At 23.3% G+C, this 22,816-nt stretch overlaps 4 protein-coding genes across 11 annotated transcripts; 1 reads left to right on the top strand and 3 right to left on the bottom strand.

The window, feature by feature from the left end:
• The first annotated feature begins 6,234 nt into the window (after positions 1 to 6,234).
• LOC122848849 (alpha-1,6-mannosyl-glycoprotein 2-beta-N-acetylglucosaminyltransferase) lies at positions 6,235 to 12,930 on the top strand. 6 transcript variants are annotated; one of them, XM_044147231.1, is made up of 9 exons: positions 6,235 to 6,888; positions 8,232 to 8,261; positions 8,610 to 8,702; positions 8,992 to 9,187; positions 9,347 to 9,772; positions 9,857 to 10,166; positions 10,611 to 10,838; positions 11,441 to 11,691; positions 11,758 to 12,930. In XM_044147231.1, exons 1-9 carry the CDS (start codon positions 6,852 to 6,854, stop codon positions 11,978 to 11,980), a joined length of 1,794 nt encoding a protein of 597 aa, XP_044003166.1. In that variant the 5' UTR covers positions 6,235 to 6,851; the 3' UTR covers positions 11,981 to 12,930. The 6 variants fall into 6 exon arrangements, with proteins under 6 accessions (XP_044003166.1, XP_044003165.1, XP_044003167.1 ...); XM_044147230.1 differs by having other exon boundaries at positions 6,237 to 6,888; positions 10,611 to 10,904; XM_044147235.1 differs by having other exon boundaries at positions 6,674 to 6,888; positions 9,007 to 9,187; positions 10,611 to 10,904; positions 11,758 to 12,714.
• On the bottom strand, positions 12,640 to 13,933 carry LOC122848853 (protein D2-like). The gene is made up of 4 exons (XM_044147241.1): positions 13,832 to 13,933; positions 13,652 to 13,761; positions 13,462 to 13,582; positions 12,640 to 13,210 (listed from the first exon to the last, which is right to left on the bottom strand). The coding sequence occupies exons 1-4, from the start codon at positions 13,848 to 13,850 to the stop codon at positions 12,858 to 12,860; spliced, it is 603 nt and encodes a 200-aa protein (XP_044003176.1). The 5' UTR covers positions 13,851 to 13,933; the 3' UTR covers positions 12,640 to 12,857.
• A 132-nt stretch (positions 13,934 to 14,065) lies between these two features.
• LOC122848852 (phosphatidylethanolamine-binding protein homolog F40A3.3-like) lies at positions 14,066 to 15,475 on the bottom strand. Of its 2 annotated transcripts, none has more exons than XM_044147239.1 (3): positions 15,312 to 15,475; positions 14,783 to 15,031; positions 14,066 to 14,678 (listed from the first exon to the last, which is right to left on the bottom strand). In XM_044147239.1, the coding sequence occupies exons 1-3, from the start codon at positions 15,334 to 15,336 to the stop codon at positions 14,326 to 14,328; spliced, it is 627 nt and encodes a 208-aa protein (XP_044003174.1). In that variant the 5' UTR covers positions 15,337 to 15,475; the 3' UTR covers positions 14,066 to 14,325. The 2 variants fall into 2 exon arrangements, with proteins under 2 accessions (XP_044003174.1, XP_044003175.1); XM_044147240.1 differs by having other exon boundaries at positions 14,167 to 14,678; positions 15,335 to 15,463.
• On the bottom strand, positions 15,399 to 19,139 carry LOC122848850. Of its 2 annotated transcripts, none has more exons than XM_044147237.1 (9): positions 18,837 to 19,118; positions 18,425 to 18,587; positions 17,970 to 18,140; positions 17,665 to 17,823; positions 17,394 to 17,507; positions 17,170 to 17,274; positions 16,845 to 17,000; positions 15,715 to 16,683; positions 15,399 to 15,515 (listed from the first exon to the last, which is right to left on the bottom strand). In XM_044147237.1, the coding sequence occupies exons 1-8, from the start codon at positions 19,012 to 19,014 to the stop codon at positions 16,584 to 16,586; spliced, it is 1,146 nt and encodes a 381-aa protein (XP_044003172.1). In that variant the 5' UTR covers positions 19,015 to 19,118; the 3' UTR covers positions 15,399 to 15,515; positions 15,715 to 16,583. The 2 variants fall into 2 exon arrangements, with proteins under 2 accessions (XP_044003172.1, XP_044003171.1); XM_044147236.1 differs by having other exon boundaries at positions 15,481 to 15,587; positions 18,837 to 19,139.
• Between the last annotated feature and the right edge of the window lie 3,677 nt (positions 19,140 to 22,816).

The raw sequence follows: 22,816 nt of genomic DNA, 5'->3' as shown, positions 1-22,816 counted from the left end.
AAATTTATAATCCACCTGTAGCATCTTTGCACAATGACGATGTATATAAATTCGGTGAACAAGAAAACTCACTTGTTGATTATATAAAATACTCTCTGGTACATATATACCGGGGTAACAACTTGTTGCGAAAAATATATTATTAATTGCTTTTGATTTTTGTATTTAATATTGTTAATAATTTTTTGTTTGTATAATTAATATACATAGAAATTATAAGATGAAAGATACACGGTTGAGAGAATAAAAATAATTCTTGATTGATGTTATTGTTGGCATTGTTAAACGCCTCGTTAGATAAAATAAATACAAAATATTGAACAACTCTGATGACAAGCATTTCCAATAGAAATCTCTCTGGAGATTTTCGAAAATTTTCATTATATTTTAACGACAGTCTATATTAATTACAAAACTTTTTACGAGCAAAATATTTTCATTGTTCGTTATTTAAATACATACAAACTTTTAATTAAATTTAATTTATTTTGTAAGTATAATTTTCATATAGGATTATTAAATATTTCCGAGTGTGTTATGTAAATGATTTATAATAATTTTACAAGGCTGATTGTAGAATATAAAAATGAAATGTTATTATTAAAAAAAAAACTTGAGAATATGAAATAATTGTTGAATTTGTTATATAAATTCAAAATTAAAATTAAATTAGATGAAAATATAATGAAGGATTATGTTAATTATTAATTGATTAATTAATTTCAAAAACTGATGATTAATTTTTAAGTAAAAATTATTTTAAAAGTAGAACGATAATGACTTGTACAAAATTATATTTAAAATTTAAAAAATTATTAATTTAAAAAGACAAAGGTATACAATGCATCGATACGTGGAAATTTACGGAAAATACGGAGACATTTACGGGTTTTATAAACAATCCAATAATTACTATACACCACATATTCACCGTAAATTTTTCCGTGTAATTTGTATAAATATCTCCGTAAATTCTCCGGTATACAGTGCCGATAGTGTTACTGAATTTGAAAATTATTTATTTATTTAAAATATCAATAAAATGAATAATTAATTTTAATTAAATGAAATTAATTAAGTATGAACAGCAAAGATGAATATATTTATGTTTATAAATTTATTTAGATGAAATAAAAAGTAAAAAAATTTTTTTTTGTGTAGTTTATGTCAAGCATTAGTCAGACATTGTCGCTATACATTAAAATATATATTCACAATAAATTTGTACAATTGCCCATTGTTTCTATTTAATGAATTTTTTAGTAAAGATTTTTGTTTTTCGATAATGATTTTATGATTTTGACTTAGTCTTTAATTGTGTAGAAACAATATTTTATAATTATAATTGAAGACATGAGGTATTTCTCCCACGAAAAAATATATATCCAAGGCATGTCCAGGATATGCATTTTTTCGTGGGGGATTTGCACTGTAAAATAAACAAAATTTTTATTGTATCTTTGTCATTATACAAAGTAAAAAAAAATAAATAAAACAATGATGAGTAATAATAATGTTATATTAACAATAGATTGACGTTAAACAGTTATTGTTTAATAAAAAAATCAAGAAAGTACAAATGAATTGAGGTGAATGAGTAATTTTCCATGTGACTAAAAGTTGTCCAATTGGATAAAGAATATATTGAAGAGCATTCGATATAAAAAAAATTGCTATTATTAAAAAAAAAACTTGAGAATATGAAATAATTTCTAGATCAAAATTAGAAAATTTATTTATTAATTTATCGAGTATTTCGATGTCATTATTACAAATAAATAAGGCATGAAATGAACTTTTAGAATGATCCCCATTGGCAATCATATACGAGTGCCGTTTTGGAATGAAGAATTTTTTTATTATTCGAAATACCAAATGCTTCTAGACGTTTCAAAGTACTTATAACCCATACCCTAGAAATACCCAAGAAAATAGCGACGCTGCCAGATGCAACCACGCTTTTTTTATATTCAACCCCTATATATATTATATAATTCTTTATAGAAATATTCACATAATTAATTTTACAGACTGAATTTAATCACATCCTCAACCATCAATGTCATTTTGAGCTTTTTGCCTACAGAGTTATATAAAAATAATTAATAAAACTTTTAAAGATATTTCTAAAATAATCTTTGGTTTTTTATTTTACATAACAATCAAAAATTTCTGCGTTAATTTTAAATTATAAATTTTAATTATACAAGGAAATTTCTAATACGTAATTGAGAACTTCAAAGAAATATAAATTTGAAATAAATCCAGGCAAGAATAAAGAGAATTAATAATTTTTTTTCTGTTCTCTTCTTTTTGTATTTAGTTTGAATTTTTTTATTTAGAATTTTATTTAAGATTTAAAAAAAAAAAAAAAATTCACAGTATGGAAGACGTGATTGTCGATAGGTAGGCCAATAATCTCAGATTATTATTTTTTATTTTTTAAATTGTATATGAAAGACGTGATTGTAGATAGGCAGGCCACCTAAAATTTTTTTTATTATTTCAAAAAATTGTGTCTATGTGAAATATATAATTGTCAATTGATTTTTTTTATTTATATTTTTCATGATACTGTAAAGTATTGATTTACAAATTTATTTTCGACAAATTTCTAGCCGCTTTTTTTTTCAACAAGAGCGACCTTCCTCCCCTCCCCATTGCTTACCCCATACACGTAAAAATAATTTAAAATATTCTGTTTAATTTTTAGTTAACAAATAATTTATTTTTCACGCTGATTTAATATTTTCTATAAAAATAAATTAACAATGAAATTTTTAAAATTATTGATGAATAAATTTGCTGTTAAATTTCATTAGAAATTATCTATGAAAAAACTTTCATCGATGTTTTACCATCCAGAGATAAGCAATAACCCCAGGGAGTTTTATCAGAGATTGATCAAAATGATGCTGTCGAGGAACACATATTTATTCTGAGAATTTTTCTATAAACATCTATCGTTAGATAAGAAAAATATTGGTAGTTTTAGTATTTCCAAATATTTCTAACGTAGAAATTCAACATTGATCGCAAGTTATAGAAACTTCACTGATCTTGGATTTTTAATTTTCAAGATTCATTTCGCCAAAATAGCTTTAATTCAAGTCGAAAAAATTAACAAACAGTCTTGTAAAATTTTTTTTTTTCATTTTTATTATACTATAACAAAAAAAATATATGTTTGTTTCAAATTTTAAATTATTTTTCTGATAATTACAATGATCTATTAATTGATCCAGCTGATGAATCATTTGATAGGGATAAATATCATTAAGCTATTTTTAAATTAAATAATTATTATAAATTTTTTTTAGTCGGTAAATAAGCAAGCACAATGTTTATATTATTAAAAAATAAAATTATTGATTTCTACGAAACACCCCTTGCAAGTTGAATACGAATAAACCGAGGGATGGCGTTTGCTCTGTACTGTATTTTCCATTTTCCGACATATCCCAACGAGGGTGGAGTCATCGTTGTTATTTTAGGGTGACTCGTTACAACTTTTTCTCAATGTGTCATTAATACTGTACAAAGTGAATTAAAAAAAAATATACATTATACATAAAATTTTACATCACAAAGTGTAATTATAATCGAATAAATTTCGATATTTCATTGAGCTTTTATAAAACAATATTGGCAAATAATGTTTTGGCTACTTTGATATGCAATATTGATGGAATTTTTGGTTGTTAAAATCACTGCTAAATTGACGACATTGTTGATAGATATATTTTAAAATGAAATAAAATAAATAATGCGCTATGAGTGCTATTTCAAGTGGTACTTGTCATCGGTGGATTTTAAGTCAGACACGACGTCATGGTGCTTTTTTTTCTGTAAGTTTAAATAATTTTTTAAAATAAAATAAATATATTTCTCATTTGTAAATCAATAAATTAGCTTTATTTATTTATTTTTTTTTTTAACTAGCTTTATTTTTTTTTAAATAAATAATTTCATTTGTATGTTGTGGTTTGTATTAAAATTTGAGGTAATCAATAAGGAAACAACTTGCTAATAATTGGAAATTTTATTGACTTGTTTTTATTGGCGGGAAATTTAATTTAATCAAATTAATATATAATTTTATTATTTACAATAACAACTGTAATTTAGCGAAAAAATTTTTATTTTTTTTTATTGTTTTATTTTCTTGTTATTATTGATTTTATTGATATTTTTTCACAATTATTTTTCATAAATATATAATTGTATATAATATTTAAATCTATTTTTTTTTATTTTTTAATATTTTTTTTTTTATAAATAAATAATTAAATAAAAATTTTTTTCGTATTTTTTTTCTTTTCATTTTCATTTGGTACTGTGTTATTTTTTTAAAGTCAACAGTGTTATTAAATTTATTTCCCGGTTGTTGCAAATAAAACAAAATAAAAAAAAAAAAAAAACGAAGCCCCGTTATGTTGTGGTCATCATTTTAGCCGGGGAATCACTCGTAGCCATCGGAAAATAAAAAAAATAAAAAATCTATTAATATAATAAAAAGGAAAAAAAAGGTAATACATAAAAAAAAAAATTGCAAAAAAAACAAAGAAAGGAAATTTGGATATACTGCTGTATTTATTTCATAGTATAATGTACATTATATACGAGCAATTTTAGCCATGAGCATTGATCAAGGAAGTCGCCAATAAGAAGAGATTCCTTGTATATATTTTTCCCATGGTATTTCTTGTCTCATCCTGCCCCTCGAGCTAAAATTACATTATAGTATTCATTTATCCTCACCACGCAATCATCATTTATTTATAAACATTTACATTTCCCATTTTATTATAATAATTTTACCTAAAATTATTTTTATCAATTTTAAATTTTTCAAAAAATTTATTTCAATTATTATTTTTATTATAAATTTCTTGGATTATTGTTATGTTATTAAACATTTGGATCATTTCCAAATACACTCTTGACTGAATTTCAATATGCAAAAAAAATAGATCGAAAAATTTTACAGATCTGTTTTAAAACTTTTTTTTTTATAATTGATAATTTTTTTTTTCATTGTCAATGATTTTACAATAATTAAATAATCATTTAATAAATTTATTAACTATTTTTAAAACTAAAATAAAATTTAAAAATTAAACAATTAAAAATAAAATTAATTTTGTCATTTTAAATTTCTACTGCAATTTTTATTTGTTTAAAAAATATTTCACCAGTAATATAATTTGCAAAAAAATAATATAAATATTATTTTTACAAATGAAAAAAATATGACAATGAAATAACAAATCTGGTGAATATTAAATTGAATAATGCATTATTGCATATTTGATAAAAATGACCATGAATAAAATTGAAAGAAAAAAAAAAAAAAAAAATTAATTGCAGTAAAGTTGAAAATTAATCATTTAATATGACAATAGATGTATTGAATATATAACTAGCTTTATTATTTAAAAAAAAAAAATATGTCAAAAGAAATTTTAACCTTAGACCTGACGTAATATAAAATTGTTTTATGTAGGTCAGCTGAGTTGGCTCGATCGTGTGAGACAATGCGGATATCCGTTGCTCATATATTCGGGTTGCAACCCCTTCAACCAACACCTATACACACATATCTATTATAAAATTTTATAAATATATATTAAAGCCTTTGTAAATGCTTTCAAGAGTAAATACTTGTTTAAAATATATAAAAAATTGCATTTAATTAATTTTTTCAAATTTATCAATAAATTTCACTTTGGTTTTTTGTCAAATATTTCAATCACCCCTCACCCCTCATACATAACATTAAAAATTTATAAATTAAATATATTTATTAATTAAAAATTAAATATATTTATTATTTAAAAATAATATATAATTAATATAAAAAAATTAGAGATAAATATACTCGACGAAAACAATAATAATAAATTACAGATATTTGATATGATATCGATGTCTACAATGAGTGTTGATTAGTTTTTTTATTTATAATTTTTTATTGACAATAATAAATAGATATGTTTAATGAAAAATAAATAAAAGATAAATTATTATTATCGGTAAGATTAAATTGCCACAGTTTTTATAAATTCATATAAAAACAAATTATTTTTAAAAATTATATTTGTCTTATCTTGAGTTTGTATTTTTCGTATGGAATAAATTATATTGAAATAAATTGTTAAATAAATAGTGCCACGTGGGAGAGAAAATATATTTATTTAAAAAGACCCACGTTAATAATATCCATATATTTTCATAAAATATTAATAATAATTTAACAGAAAGATCAAACAAACCACAAATGAGTATTATTTGATTCACCAGCATTTATAAACATGTAATATCATTGAGTTTAAAAGAGTGAGATAGATAAATAAAGAGAGAAAAAAGTGTAATAAAAAATGAAAAAAAAATAATGCAGTAAGTATGTGCTTAGATTGAAGTCGATGAGGATCCCAACCGTCGTTCAGTTGGTCTCGGCGTTTCGACTTGTATGCACTGTTTTAAAATTTAAATATCATTCAAATTTAATCTTTGTATATTTACTAAAATTTTATTAACTATAATTTGTTTATTAAAAAATAAAAAATCATTCATGAAATTTTAAATACAGTTAAATTAAAAATTTCTACAATCGAAAAAACAAAAAATAAATTTCGATAAATCGTTAAAATAAATTTTCTATTATTTTTTTTTTTCATTTTTAAAATAAATTATGTCATTATGCAAAAATAGAATATTTGTGTTATTGTTATTTAGTTTTTTGATATTTTTAAAAATATCAAATAAAAGTGCGAAATGAAAAAGTAATATATTTTTCGCGAAATATTTTTAAAAAATTGACAAATATTATTTATTTTGTCTGGAGTTATATGATAATGAATGATTTCAATGAAAAACACTTGTCTGGTAATATAATTTATTTGATAATAAATATAAAAAAATTAATAAACATAAATTAAAATAATTTTTATTTTTGTTATTATGTGTTGTGAATAAGTTAGCGTGTCGTGAAGGATCTTTAGACACTCATGTGAATTAAAAATTACAATTAATTATTCATTCAGTCGGTTTTTTTACTGAGTCTATCATCGACCTCCTTCGATGATGAAAAAAAAAAAACAATATGATAAACATAATGATATATATTTTTGAATACTTTCGTACGTTGGACACGCGATAACACGACATGCATATTTTTTTTTTTTAAAATACAAACTTCAATGCTGGATGTTGTACAGACTATTGATGAAAACACTTGTACGTATGATAATAAATGTTTCGATATATAATAAATTAAATAAAAAATAAAAATTAAATTTCATTTACAATATCTTATTGCTGTTTTACAAAGTCTAAAATTTTTTATTTTTTATATATTTTTCGACTTTGATATTAATCCTCAAGCATTAAAAAAAAAATCAAAACAACTTGTATAATAATTGATTTAAAAAAAAAAATTGTTATTATTACATTGAACAATAGTAATAATAGTTTTTTTATTGTTTTTTTTTTTCTTCAGGTATTATTAGTTTCGCTTTTAACGATTTAAAATATGACGACAATATTATTCGTAGACCAATCCGGTGACTTGATTTAATAATAACTGATTAGATAAACATTATATATTTCTTGATAAGCTGTTTATTTTAAAAAAGTAAATTTTTTATTTATTTTTCAATATAGAAAAACTTAGTCACCTTTTTTTATTTTTACTTTTAAGGTGTTAGTTGTGACAAAGGTGTTATTGTGTCGACGTGTTACTAATTGATTTGATACAATATTTTATTTACACAATTGTTAAAAATATATTTATAATTGAAGTAATAATATTATGGAGATATCAAGCAGTGAGTCAACTTAAAATTGCCATAATTATTTTCGAAATTGATCGTTTTTTTAATAATTTAAAAATGAAATTCAAACCATCAACGAAATAAATTTTTAATTAGTAATTTTTTTACCAACATTATTATACATTTGAATAAAAAATATACATTTTTTTTAACAATTAAACTTTACATCATCAACGAGGACTGCAGTTAAATACTCAACGAAATATTTTCGAAATTTTTTATTCTCTTTTTCATATTTCTAATCGAAAAATCATTGAAGAAACGAAAAAAAAAAATTTTATAATTATATTTTATCACGTGTCATTTATTTTATAATAATAATATTAAATTATTTTTTAACCTGAACATTTTTTATTTATGCATATTAATTATATTTTTAATTTTTTTTTTTCTTAGAAATACCAATCAAGGATGTCAACATGAGGGGCAAGTATTACTCTCATTATTTTTTTTTCTTGCAAATTTATTTGTGTCATTGTTTTGCAATAAATATTATTATTATTTTTAATTATTAAATATTTATAAATTGCTTAATAAATAAAATAATATATATTTTTTTTATTTATTATTGAAATATGCATATCAGCATGAAACAAAGCACGTAAAATGCATTTTAATAATTTCCTTATTTCTATATTGTTTAAATTTTTTTATCATCCTATTATATTTTTTAAAAAATTATTTTATGACCTCCTATGTTAACCCTCATAGTCATTTTACGTGTTTTAATTTAATTTTCTATTTTTCTATTTTTTTTTAACAATATTTTTATAGGAAAACCCAGCGAGTCCGATGTGGAACGTGGACTCGTAAAGCCCTACTCAGTATCATCCGTATACACAAGAAAAAAATCCGGCTACACGCGAGGTAAACATACATTAACTCTAAAGAAAAAATTAAAAAAAAAAACCCATTTTACATCTATTCAGTATATCTTTTTTTTACTTATTCTTTTGAGCTCGCATCTTTACTATTCTCCGTGTTTTTTAGAGTAGATATATTTTTAAAAAATATATACAAAAATTGTCATGATCTATTTTAAAAATTGGTGTTTTAAATAAACTATTTTATGAAAAAATTTTTTTGAAAATTATATAGGTACTCATACTAATTTGTAAATATATATTTTTATGTTTGTTTTTAAAAAAAATTATAGTGGAAATTAATACAGCAGGTTCATCAGTTGGTGGTGGAAGATCAACACGTGGTACAATATTAAGAACATTTGCATTTGTATTTTTGGCAACATTTTTATGGCTACAAATACATGTTAGTAATTTAACAACTAGAAATCAACCATCTCAATCAGCAAATGAGACATTATTTTCTCTAGTACCACCAGAACTTCACAGGTATTTTTTTAATTTTTATACTTTTCATTGCCATACCCAAGTAATGTCATTAACAACTTTATTTATTTTATTTATTTCATTTATTTCCGCATTCTTTTGTACTATTTTTTTTTTTTTATTTAATAAATGTTCTATTAATGCGCACTGTTTTATTTATAGATTTTTTAAAGAACGTCATAATGTCACAATACAACAAAGTTTAAATGGAACAAATTTGACAAATCCAGAAGTTGAAATATTTGATATTAAAAAAATAATAAAACGTATTAATGATGATCAAAATATATCAAATGATGATGCATTTGGTCCACTTGAAACAGATTCAACTGTTATACTTATACAAGTACATACAAGAATTTTATATTTACGACATCTTATTGTATCATTAGCACAAGCTAAAGGCATTGAAAAAATATTATTAATATTTAGTCATGATTATTGGCATCCAGAAATTAATGAACTTATTCAAAAAATTGAATTTTGTCGTGTTATGCAAATTTTTTATCCAAATAGTATACAAACACATCCAAATATATTTCCTGGTGTTGATCCAAATGATTGTCCAAGAAATATTGATAAAAAACAGTATGAAAAATTTATTTTTATTAATAATTTTTTTTATTCAATTATTAACTATTTATTAATTTGTTTTTTTGTAATTATTTATAGAGCTTTAGCTATGAATTGTACAAATGCTAGACATCCAGATCTTTATGGTCATTATCGTGAGGCAAAATTTACACAAACAAAACATCACTGGTGGTGGAAAGCAAATTATGTATTTGATCAATTACATATTATGAAAAATCATACTGGTCTTGTGTTATTTCTCGAAGAGGATCACTATGTTGCTGAAGATTTTCTTCATGTTTTAAGACTAATGGAGGATAAAAGTTACAGTGAATGTAGAAGCTGTAATATTCTTTCACTCGGAACATATGTCAAGACTTATAATTACTACACAGATTACACACGAAAGGTAAATTTTTACATAAATAATTATAAAATTTCGATTTGTTTTTCCATATTATTATCGTGCGCTTTTTTTTTTTATCGTCAATTCAATCATTGCACGAATTGCAAATATATTTTTATGAAATAATAAATTTTAAAAAAAAAAAACAAGTTAAACATTCAGTTGAATTATATGAATTGTTTTTTTTGATAATAAAAAAAGCTTAAAAGTGATTACGCTTGTAAGAGTTATAGTTAAAATTAAATTTAGCACGTAAATTAAATTTTATCACTTGAATAATAAAAAATATATATATTTAGAATTTTTGTTGAATAATAAATCATAGAATTTTTAAGAATAATTTAATAATTGTATATATCAAAGAAGAGAATAATAAAAAAAAATATATAAAGCATGTATAAAAATAAATTACACAATGGGTAAGTTGGCGTGAATACTGTACTTCAGAAAGAATTCATACGTGGAATAGACAGACATGAGTTAACAGCCAAGCAGTATCATCAGACGTATCTACGTCAACAGCAAAAATCACAATTAAAATCATCATCAGATAATCAGCATGTTCAACAACAACAACCTCAACATCACCATCAACAACAGCAAAAAAAAAACCAGCAGTTATCATCATGGTCGATTACATCAAATGGTCTCATCTCAACTTATCACAACACCAAAGTAAATAAAACATCAGCCATCTGGTCTTATCAACTTTTACCAAGTCTCTACAGTCATTATCAGAAGGTCTATCAACTCTAAATGACGATGCATTTTTTATATATATTATTTTTATATCAAATCCACTCAACAACATTGTGATTATACAAAACAACACATCAACATCATCAACAAAAACAACAACTACATGAATCTGAAATATAAAAACAAATTGCTGATGATAAATACAATTTAATTTACATATTATTTCTGATGATTATCAGTAACACAGCATGGAAATTCAACAACAGCATGATCTATATTAACTTTTTTTATTTTCAGCTTGATAATTACGTTGTTACAGTATCAAAGTACATTTCTTTAATACATTTTAATATGCATGTATTATTTTTTTTTTCATTACATTTATCATTGCCAACACATATTCACCTCACATTAATATTAAGTACAATCAATTTGTTATGCATGACATTCACACAAATTGTTCTTTATCATTTGTTATTTTTTATTTTCCAACTACATTATTGTGACAAAGATAAATTTATTATTGTTTGTTTTTTCTAAGTAAAATATTTATAATATGGTTGCTTATTTATTTGTAGGCTGAAGTTATACCCTGGATAAGTAGTAAGCATAATATGGGAATGGCATTTAATCGTACAACATGGAATAAATTACGTAATTGTGGAGTAAAATTTTGTTCATATGATGATTATAATTGGGATTGGAGTCTTCAGCATATTGCACAGAGTTGTCTTCCAATGAGTAAAGGTCCTGGTAAAACACCACGTGTTGAATCTGGTCTTGTTGCTATGATGATGAAAGCACCAAGAGTATTTCATATTGGTGAATGGTATGTTGATGCATTTAACTAAATTAGCAATTAATAATTTCTATGTTTTGTTTTTATGTACAACAGTGGGGTTCATCATAAAAAAAATAATTGTGATTCAACGGCTGTGATTGCTAAAGTACAGAATGTTTTGAGATCAGCTAAATCACATATGTTTCCAACAATATTAAATTTAACAGTTGCTAATGTTAAAAATCCAAAATTAAGAAAAGGCAATGGTGGATGGGGTGATAAACGTGATCATGAACTTTGCAAAAGTATGATGTATTATTATCAGAATAGTAAATAATATCATATTTAATATTACGATTTGAGTAGCTTGAAATTATTCGCTGGGCGGATTATTTTGGATTATTATTATTTATTCAAAAATATTATCCATTGATACGTATCAATATTAACGACATTTCATATTTAAAATATTCTAAAGACATTTGTAGTGATAATTCAATTGTGAATAATATTCATGGTCAATATGATGACTTATCTTAAAAAGAAAAAAATTGTAAACAAAGCACATGCTCAAGAGACAAGTTGTTAATTTACATTTTATTTTACAACACTGCGATGATTTTTTTAATTAATTGATTTGTGTATTTTGTATGATAATATTGAATATTCTAGTCAATTATTATTTATGAATTTTAAAAACTATTGTATAAAAAAAATTTATATCATTTGTGCAACTAAAAAAGATAATAATTATTAAGCTTAATAAAAATTGTGATTATTTATTATTTTTAAAAATAATAATTGAATATAGTTTGAACTAAAAAAAAATCATTTTTTGTTGTTTATGCCACTTATGACTTAATAATTTTGTTAATAATACACACAATTATTTAAAAAAAAAAAACTATAAAGATTGCATTTATGTATTTCACTTGATAAAAAATATTTATGTTTATTATTTTTGAACATGTTTATTTAATTGTATGAATAGACATACGCAGTGATAATGATATTATAATTTCTATTTAGAAAGTGCTGACAATGGTGAATAATACTAGAAAATGATTATAATTTTGTTTTAGTGTAAATTTGTCTGTATCATACAAAAAAAAAATGGATATCGTCAAACGATAATTGAAAAAAATAATAATAATAATAAAATCATCATTTTATATCGAAATGCTTAATTGTTTAGTTATATTATTTAAAATTTTTTAACTGTAAATACCAATTTGACGACGAATTGCATCTACTTGTGTATCATACTGTGCCAGAAAATAATTACCAGCAATTGGACCCTCAAGATTATATTTATCAGCAAATTTTTTAATTGAAAAACGTGAACGTGATTTATCATGAGTACCAAGACGTCTTTCAGTAAATGTAATTGCACCTTGATTTTGTTTGTATAGTAAAAATACATAACGATGTTTTCCAGAATTTTTTGGTGGTGCTGGACCAATGTACTCTGTTAAAACTTCACCACGATCAACTTTGTCCTCTGGAATATTACCAACTAGCCAGTGTTGCCACTCACGATTGTATCCTTTGACTGGAATATCAGGATCTAAAAGCATTCATTAATAAATCAATTATTGAATTGAACAATTTAAAAAACTAATTATTCAGTATTTTAAATCAACAACAATAACACGATTGAGACCTTCTGTTATTATTATTATTTGAAGCAATTATTTTACCTGTGCAAGTTGAATAAACATAAACAACAAACCGGTTTTCAAGACAGTGAAAGTTTTACTTGTTTGTCACAGTTATTATTATTTTAATTTTAAATAAATTATATATTTTTTTTTTTACCTGTAAGTACAAGAGTGTATAGATATCCTCCTGTATGATTAAAATGAATTTCAGGAATATGAGCTGTTTGACTTGGTTCTAATTCATTACCAAGATTAACTTCTTTTTTTCCATATTTTATCTGTTAACAAAAGCAAGCATTGTTTTAATAACTTGATGAATTTTTAAATTAATTTAATGATTTATTTACTGAAATAATATCTGTTGGTGCTGTGTCAATGATGTCTGTAACTATTTTTGCTGTTTCAAATGAAGACTTGACATCTGCTGATGCAAATCCATAGACACTCAGTAGAAAAACTAGAATAAAATTGTAAATTATAATATTTATTTAATTATATAAATATAATTTGTCATTTGGATGAATTACCTAGTGCTAAATGAACCATCGTTGAAGAGTGCAAGTATCCTTTCACTTGAATAACACAACTAAGCTCAAATGAACAAGTAACTTTCTTATATCCAAGCAAATCCCCACTGTGGTCAATTTGAAAAACAAGGCCAACTGGAGGAACAACTTGTATACGGTCATTGACTCTTTAATTTTAATAACCAAAATAACTTTGGATCCATGTTTGACCTTTAAAAATATCTAAAAATCTTAATGAAACAACTTTGCTTGTTTTTCTATCTATTTTTAAAACTCTTTCACTTTTAAATTATTTTTTCTATTTAAAAAAAAAAAAGCTAAAGATTATTATTTTCATTGAAAGAAATATATTTATTTTCAAGTTCCTATTGTCTAGGATACAATGCAAAAGTAGTACATATTTATTATGTTGATAAAAATATGATGTGGAAGAATAGAAATATAATATAAAATTTAAAAATGGAAGTAAGAATGATCATATTTTGTTGAAATAATTATTCGCCAAGTTGTTTGTAAAGAATAGGTACATAATCATCCCATTCAGCTTGATACATGTTGCCAGCAATTGGATCACCAAGCTTGTATTTTTCAGCAAAACTTTTAATGGAAAATTTAGCACGTCCATCACCACTGCGATTGGTAAGACGTGTTTCATTGAAAATTAGTTTGCCTGGTTGTTTGTACAACAAGAAGACATAACGATGAAGACCAGTGTCTTTGGGTGGTCCTGAACCAACGTAATCAGATAAAACATCACCATCATTTATTTTGTTGCCTGGAATATTTGCAACAAGCCAGTGATGCCATTCACGGTATATTGGTTCCTTACGACTTGGTGCATCAGGATCTTTATTAAATAAATCAAATAAATTCCAGTTAAACAAGCTGTTAACTCTATTTTATTGATGACTATTGATATTAATTATATTTAGTTGTTGTTTAGACACTTACCAGTCATACACAAAGTGTAAAATGCATCTCCTTCAGCATCATATTTAATTTCAGGTTTATCTTTAACCTGGGTTGGTGTTAGCACCTTGCCAATGTCAACCTTGATGCCACTTGGATATGTTACATCAAGAATTTTTGTTGGAGATTTATCAATAACATCAGGAACAATCTCGTGTGCCTTGAAATCATGTGCCATTGTTGATAAAAAACGTGATCCAATGTACAAAATTGAACGATTCAAAACACCGGCTGTTGAAATTGTTAAAACAAAAACAATAATAAAATATCAAACATAACCTCTATAAATAGCAACTTGACAAACAAAAGATGATTGTTTTTTAAAATAAAAAAATTATATACACAATTTAATGTTTATATTTGAAATATATTTATCTATGACTTCAAGTAGGTTAATAGTATGCTGCTAATTAATGTTAATTATTTAAATGAGAATTTTAACGTAAATAATAATAAATAATAGCAACATTTTTTAATTGAATTTTAATTGATTTTATTATTAATTTATTACTTGCGGTTTGTAAAAAGACTGACATGTTGTTTGTTAATTGTTGACTCGATGATTGTTGATATATAAATTCTATAATTAATTGAATTAATTAATGAGATTTATTTATTTGCTGGTATTTTAACGGTAATGTCCTAGAATGTTCTGTTGCTGCGCAAAATATTTTCATTTTAATAATATGGATACCTCTTTTATCATTCTGTATTCCTAGTAGAAAATTATGAAATTTTTTTGTAATATTTATTGATGACTTATTGACTGCTGTTGCTGCATCAAAAACTATTTATTTAATAAATAAAAACTATTAAATTTGAATAAGTAGCATAGATAAATCATTCAATACTGTATGAGTATTTTTTTAAAATTAAGTTTATTTACTTATTTAAAAATTAAATAAATGTTTTACAATTTACAAGAGCCTCTGGTATATTTCTGCCTTTTAGTAAGAAAAAAAAATGAAGAATAAAATCAATGTATTTCAATAAAAAGTTTCTTTCTGCAACTGACAAAAAAAAAAGTGATGAAGTTCAATAAGGAAAAGAAAGAGAGATAATTAAAATGATATATTTTGGGTATTAACTTGAATAAGCACATTAACTGCATAATAATAAATACCAGAATTAAACTTGTAGCAATTCTATTTTTTATTTAACTATACCTAAATTTACCGATAGTTAAATTTAAAAAATAAAAATCACAACATAAAATCATTGCTCATTTCAAAAAAAGAAAGTAAAAAATAAAAATTAAATAGTATTGTATAATAATAATAACCCAATTGTCTCTTTTATAATTTCTAAAAAAAAATACGAGTAGTATGTTTTTAAAATAAGTTATTTATTTTTACTTTTATAGATATAAACATGAATTAATAACTTATTAATTATAATAAGTTAGACAAAAAATATTAATTATTCGTAAATTAACAGACAAGAAAAATAATATTCATTTATTTTAATCTAAATGATTATTAATTGAATATTTGATACTGCAATTATAAATCATTATCAAACCCAATAAAATAAAATTACAATTGTTTTATTATAATTTAATTATAATAAGTCAGAAAAAAAATATTAATTATTCGTAAATTAACAGACAAGAAAAATAATAACTATTTATTTTAATCTAAATGATTATTAATCGAATGTTTGATACTATAATTATAAATCATTATATGATCATAAATCATCATATAAAATAATATGGGAATCGTTTAATTATAATTCAATCATAATATATTAGACAAGAAAAATAATAACTATTTATTTTTATCTAAATACGACGACGCATTTTCATATGAGGGCTAATAAGAATACTTGGTATTTCACTTTCCAAGTCAATTTCAATGTCGACATCGTGTTTGATGGATACACTGTAAAATAAAAATTAATATTATCAATGATGATTATTATTTATCAATAGTTTTTTAGACAACTTTTTCATTGATATTAATGATAATTAATCAATATATTAATTGATTAATTAAATAACAAAAGAAAGAGGTTTAAAATTATTGATTAGTATTCAATTTACCATTGTAGACTGGAAGCTCTTGGTTCAAAGATAAGTTCACCGCTGTACAGTACCATTTGAAGTTTACCAATTTTTGATGTTCCATCTTTTTTTTTATTCGCAATTTTAGCCAATTTATTGCTAGCTTGAATGTCAACTGTGTGATAGACAGTATAACTGGAAAAAAAAACAAAAATAATATTTGTTATCAAAAGTTTATTAGAGATATAAATAAATGATGAATTTCTAATAATTTAATTTTAATTCCTTAATAGAACGTTAATAGTATAAATAATTTTAATAAACAAAAAATTGGTTGGAAATTATTAAACAATATTTGACTTACGTATCATCACAATCTTTTAACAGAATTTTCTGACGAGATCCTTCAAGTGACGCAGTCATTGGAAATTTTAATTTCATTCTTCCATCGCTATTTGGTCTATCAGTTCTATAAATAAATAATTAAAAATCATAATGGGTAATTCTTTTTTTACATAATAAAAATATTAATAATAAATATATTAATTAAATAATATAAAAAAAATAATTGATTAATATTCAACTTACATTTCCTGATTACTTTCTTTTGGTAATAATGGATTATATTCATCATTTTTGTCATTTTCGTTAGTATCAAATTGTTTGGGAGTGATAACAGTACTTATAGGTGGAAATTCCCGACTGTAAGGTAATAATAATATTATTAATGATGTATATTTTATTATTAAGATAGAGATGGTAATTTTTCTTGATTTAATAATCAATAATTAATATAAAAATTAAATAATTTTAAATAACGAAAAATTGGTTTAAAATAATTAATTAATGTTTAACTTACTCTAAAGGTTCTGAGCCATCTGATTTTGATATTTCTTTAGCGGGATATACTTTAACATCAGAAATAGGTGTTCCTGAATTCGACCTATAACTACCATCTTCTAATGGTTTAGGTGGATACATGTGAGCTACAACGTGAACTGCGTGTTTCAAAATAAACCTTTATAAAAGAAAAATAATTTTATTAATAATGTAATAAGTCATTAGAGATGTAAATAATTAATCAAAATTCATAAGTCAAATATTTTTACTTAATAAAAAATTAGTAATAAATATATTTAAAATTGTTGAAAAAATTTAACTTACTCTTCGCCAGTATCTTTCATTTTAAATGTTAATTCATCATCATCAAGTGATACATGCCATTGATCCAACTTGAATGCTAATGTCTTTTCTTCTTCATTAGTAATTTTATTGCTTTTAGGTTCAATTAATTTTTCGTTAAGTTCAATGTTGAATGTTGGAGGAAAAATTAAACTGTAAAAAAAAAATTATAATAATATTATTAATGATATTTTTTTTTTTCATTAAGAATTTAATGAAGATATAGAGAAATAAATAATCTATACTCATGACAAGTTAATTTTTTTTTCCAGGTGCTTAACATTTAGTAATTTTCGACATGTGTGCTATTTTTTTTTAACATTTTGATGTATTTTTTATAATTATTCAATTATAAATATAATTTTCATCATTGGCCCTAATAATAAATAACTTTCATTATCCAATGGTTTAAAATTATTGATTAATGTTCCACTTACTTTTTCGTATTTTTTTCTGTTAATAATCTTATTTTACCACTACCAAGTGATACCTTAAGTTGACCAATTGTTGCCTTTTTTATTTCTTCATTAGAAATTAATGATAACATTTTCTTTCCAGCGGTCCACATGGTTGTTCCAAAATTAGTTGATATTTTTTTAGCTTTATAAAAATAATAAATAATATCAATTTAAAAAAATATTTGAATCAAATAAAATAATTCCGTTAAATTAGAGTAAATTTAGGTATATTTAGCTGGTGCAACGGACACCAAACTGTAGCTCACTGTAGCTAAATTTTGCATAACTAATATAGAAAATAAATTCTATATATTCCCTAAATTCACTCAAAATCTTTCAAAATCACGCTATATATATTAAATTTAATTATAAAAAATATATTATTCTTTACCTTGAATAAACTGTAATTTTTCAAATTCATTACGGTTGAGATAATTTGGTTGAAGTAATGGTAATGAATTATTTACACTAGTAGTGAACGTCATGGATCGTAGATTTTTTGTTGAATTATTTGTAGCATATTTTGCTGTGCTGACAAAACGCAATGTATTTCTTAAAATTGCACTCATTTTTTAAATTTTTATTATTCTTGTTTTTTAAACAAGAATTTATTAAGAGTTATCAATAATTGTTTAAATAATAAATAAACAACGTGACTTTAGCGTTGCCAACTCTGAAACACTCTGAAAACAGCAATATGGTATAAACTATTAAGTAGCAGAGAATATGGCAAAATGAATATACACGTGGTTGGTCATTCCTCATGATTAGGAGCATAAAATGATAGAACAAGCGAGGAGTTATCCTGTCAACACCATTGAGTTTTAATTTCGAAAGAAAGAAAAATTCATCAGATTGTATTAGGAAAACAGAATGAGCAAGGAGTATTTCGAAATATCAATTTAATTCCCAATGAATTGACAGCTCCAAAATAAATAATTTACATTTGTTTAAAACCTATTTTTTTATTATAAACAATTCTTAACAATATATCAAATTTAAAAGCATACCAAATGAGTTATTTATTAACATATATATATATATAATATAGGTATGTTATTAACAAACAACATGTCAGTCTTTTTACAAACCGCAAGTGATAAATTAATAATAAAATCAATTAAAGTTCAATTAAAAAATGTTGCTATTATTTATTATTATTTATGTTAAAATTCTCATTTAAATAATTATCATTAATTAGCAGCATATTGTTAACTTACTTAAAGTCATGACAACATTTTTTAATCAAATTTTAATTGATTTTATTATTAATTTATTACTTGCGGTTTGTAAAAAAACTGACATGTTGTTTGTTAATTGTTGACTCGATGATTGTTGATATATAAATTCTATAATTAATTGAATTAATTAATGAGATTTATTTATTTGCTGGTATTTTAACGGTAATAATGTTCTAGAATGACTTGCTGACTTGCTGCGCATAATATTTATTTGAATAATATATGGATACCTCTTTTATCATATCTTATTTTATATATATCTTTTACATTCCTATAGTAGAAAATTATGAAATTTTTTTGTAGTATTTATTGATGACTTATTGACTGCTGTTGCTGCATCAAAAACTATTTGTTTAATAATAATAAAAACTATTAAATAAAAATTATTTTATTTAATAAAAAATAAAATGTCCAAAAAGATTTCAGGGGTTAACAACAATATAATAAATATTATAACAAATAATATTTTTTATATTAATTTTTTTTTTTTTTGTATTATTCACCGTTCCTATCTATAATTAGCCTAAGTTTGATGCGGAATTAGAATTAACTGTTATATGGATTCTTTTGGATTTTTTTTTGGAGAATATTTGAGTAAAGTTAACTTTCTTTGGGAGTTAATATCTTAATTAATATCAATTAATTAAGATTTAGGGGTACAGGCAGCCTGAACTTTTTAATTTTTCAACTTATTTAAGTTTTTTTTTCCTTCAATCGATAGATAATTAATTCTTTGGAGAATTATAATATGAAAAAAAATCCCATTGGGAGTTCTTCTTTTTCCTTTATAAAAAAGGACAAGACACTTTCAGTTAACTTCACGTGGCAACGTTTATTCGTCATTCTATTGGCTGACGCTGACGACACATCCATTTTCATTAGTTCTCACACACACACATACACGTTATACGTTCGATACATTCAATAAATCGATATATTTAAAATCGTGGCTAAGTTAATTTAACATGCAATTTAATGGCTATGAATACTATTATACACTGTAAACAAAATAATAGAAAAATATCTTGCCTCATTGTCACAGATGCAATAATGTCAAGTATATTTTATTTATTCATGAAATATTTTCAATAAAAGTGCCATTTAGATATGTTATTAAAAACATTAACCAATGCAACAAATTAAATCAATTAAATAATCAAGTGTCATTGTATTCGGTGTTAACATGTTGTTCCAACTATTAATACATCAACAACAGCATATACAACATTAGAATGGTCAAAAAACTTAATTGAAAATATTATTAAATCAAATACATTTGATAAAAATAATTTAGTGATCTTAAAGCAACGTTTGGTATACCTATCAGTAATGCCATCAGTTGATAAAAAATTAAGATATAGGTTATAATTTGGGTGCGTGAACCTGGCCTGCATAAGTCCTAGAAAAAATATCTAGGATACTCATTAGAAGCGTCTTGATTTGTACTAATTTGTACCACCATTGATTTAATTTGTACCTCAAAATTAAAGGGTCCAGAAAGGGTTAAAAATCGACTTTTTTTCTAGATGACTTAGGGGGGAAAAAAAAATTGCTACAGACGCAGAAAAATTTGTACTAATTCGTACCATCAAGCCCGGAATTTGTACCTCCAAAATAACAACGAAAAAAAATTATTTACTCCAAAATGATAATTAACAATTGCATATCTACTTTAATTATTGAGGTACAAATTCTAATTTAATCGGTACAAATTAGCTCTTGTTTTGTTCTTTAAAATAAAAAAAAAATTATTGAAAAATATTAATTTTTGAAGGCGCCATGCAATTGTTACTTAAATATTTTTATTAACAAATGCATGGCGCCTTCAAAAATCAATATTTTTCAATAATTTTTTTTTGTTTTAAAGGGCAAAACGAAAGCTAATTTGTACCGATAAAATTAGAATTTGTACCTCAATAATAATAATAAAGTATTATAAATTGATATTTTGGAGTAACTGGTTTTTTTATTATTATTATTGAGGTACAAATTCTAATTTTATCGGTACAAATTAGCTTTTGTTTTGTTCTTTAAAATAAAAAAAAATTATTGAAAAATATTAATTTTTAAAGGCGCCATGCAATTGTTACTTAAATATTTTTATTAACAAATGCATGGCGCCTTCAAAAATCAACAACAATTTTTTTATTTAAATAAGCAAAACAAAAAGCTAATTTACCGATAAAAGAATAAATTTAATACCTCAATAATAATAATAAAGTATTATAAATTTATATTTCGGAGTAACTTGTTTCTTTATTATTATTATTAAGGTACAAATTCCGTTCTGATCGGTACAAATTAGGACACAATCTGTTCTTCAAAACAAAAAAAAAATGATTGAAAAATATTCATTTTTAAAGGCGCCATGCAATTGTTTATCAAATATTTTTATTAACAAATGCATGGCTTTATCAAAAATAATTTTGTTTTTAACTTTTTTTAAACTAATTTGTACCGATAAAATTAGAATTTGTACCTCAATAATAATAATAAAAAACCAGTTACTCCAAAATATCAATTTATAATACTTTATTATTATTATTGAGGTACAAATTCTAATTTTATCGGTACAAATTAGCTTTCGTTTTGCCATTTAAAACAAAAAGAATATTATTGAAAAATATTGATTTTTGAAGGCGCCATGCATTTGTTAATAAAAATATTTATCTAACACTTGCATGGCGCCTTTAAAAATTAATATTTTTCAATAATTTTTTTTTTATTTTAAAGAACAAAACAAAAGCTAATTTGTACCGATAAAATTAGAATTTGTACCTCAATAATAATAATAAAAAAACCAGTTACTCCAAAATATCAATTTATAATACTTTATTATTATTATTGAGGTACAAATTCTAATTTTATCGGTACAAATTAGCTTTCGTTTTGCCCTTTAAAACAAAAAAAATCTATTGAAAAATATTGATTTTTGAAGGCGCCATGCATTTGTTAATAAAAATATTTAAGTAACAATTGCATGGCGCCTTCAAAAATTAATATTTTTCAATAATTTTTTTTTATATTAAAGAACAAAACAAGAGCTAATTTGTACCAATAAATTAGAATTTGTACCTCAATAATTAAAATAGATATGCAATTGTTAATTATCATTTTGGAGTAAATAATT

The sequence above is a fragment of the Aphidius gifuensis genome, linkage group LG2, assembly GCF_014905175.1.
Source record: "Aphidius gifuensis isolate YNYX2018 linkage group LG2, ASM1490517v1, whole genome shotgun sequence".
In the NCBI taxonomy this organism is placed as follows: Eukaryota; Metazoa; Arthropoda; class Insecta; order Hymenoptera; family Braconidae; genus Aphidius; species Aphidius gifuensis.
The sequence above is the reverse complement of the archived record's forward strand: the minus strand, read 5'-3'. Positions and strand labels throughout refer to the sequence as shown.

What these genes read in the sequence shown, in the direction of transcription:
- LOC122848852 (XM_044147239.1), bottom strand. Translation starts at nt 15,336, where the DNA reads ATGTCAGTCTTTTTACAAACCGCAA. An exon ending in AGTCTTTTTACAAACCGCAA is followed by an intron (nt 15,032 to 15,311) that starts GTAATAAATTAA and finishes CAATTTCAACAG; the next exon opens with CCGGTGTTTTGAATCGTTCA. An exon ending in TTACACTTTGTGTATGACTG is followed by an intron (nt 14,679 to 14,782) that starts GTAAGTGTCTAA and finishes TATTTAATAAAG; the next exon opens with ATCCTGATGCACCAAGTCGT.
- LOC122848853 (XM_044147241.1), bottom strand. An exon ending in CACCAACAGATATTATTTCA is followed by an intron (nt 13,583 to 13,651) that starts GTAAATAAATCA and finishes TTTTGTTAACAG; the next exon opens with ATAAAATATGGAAAAAAAGA. An exon ending in ATACACTCTTGTACTTACAG is followed by an intron (nt 13,211 to 13,461) that starts GTAAAAAAAAAA and finishes GAATGCTTTTAG; the next exon opens with ATCCTGATATTCCAGTCAAA.
- LOC122848849 (XM_044147230.1), top strand. Translation starts at nt 6,852, where the DNA reads ATGATAATGAATGATTTCAATGAAAAACACTTGTCTG. An exon ending in AAAATCCGGCTACACGCGAG is followed by an intron (nt 8,703 to 8,991) that starts GTAAACATACAT and finishes AAAAAATTATAG; the next exon opens with TGGAAATTAATACAGCAGGT. An exon ending in GTATTTCATATTGGTGAATG is followed by an intron (nt 11,692 to 11,757) that starts GTATGTTGATGC and finishes TATGTACAACAG; the next exon opens with TGGGGTTCATCATAAAAAAA.
- LOC122848850 (XM_044147236.1), bottom strand. Translation starts at nt 19,014, where the DNA reads ATGAGTGCAATTTTAAGAAATACATTGCGTTTTGTCAGCACAGCAAAA. An exon ending in ATGAAAGATACTGGCGAAGA is followed by an intron (nt 17,824 to 17,969) that starts GTAAGTTAAATT and finishes TCTTTTATAAAG; the next exon opens with GTTTATTTTGAAACACGCAG. An exon ending in AGAGCTTCCAGTCTACAATG is followed by an intron (nt 16,684 to 16,844) that starts GTAAATTGAATA and finishes TTTATTTTACAG; the next exon opens with TGTATCCATCAAACACGATG.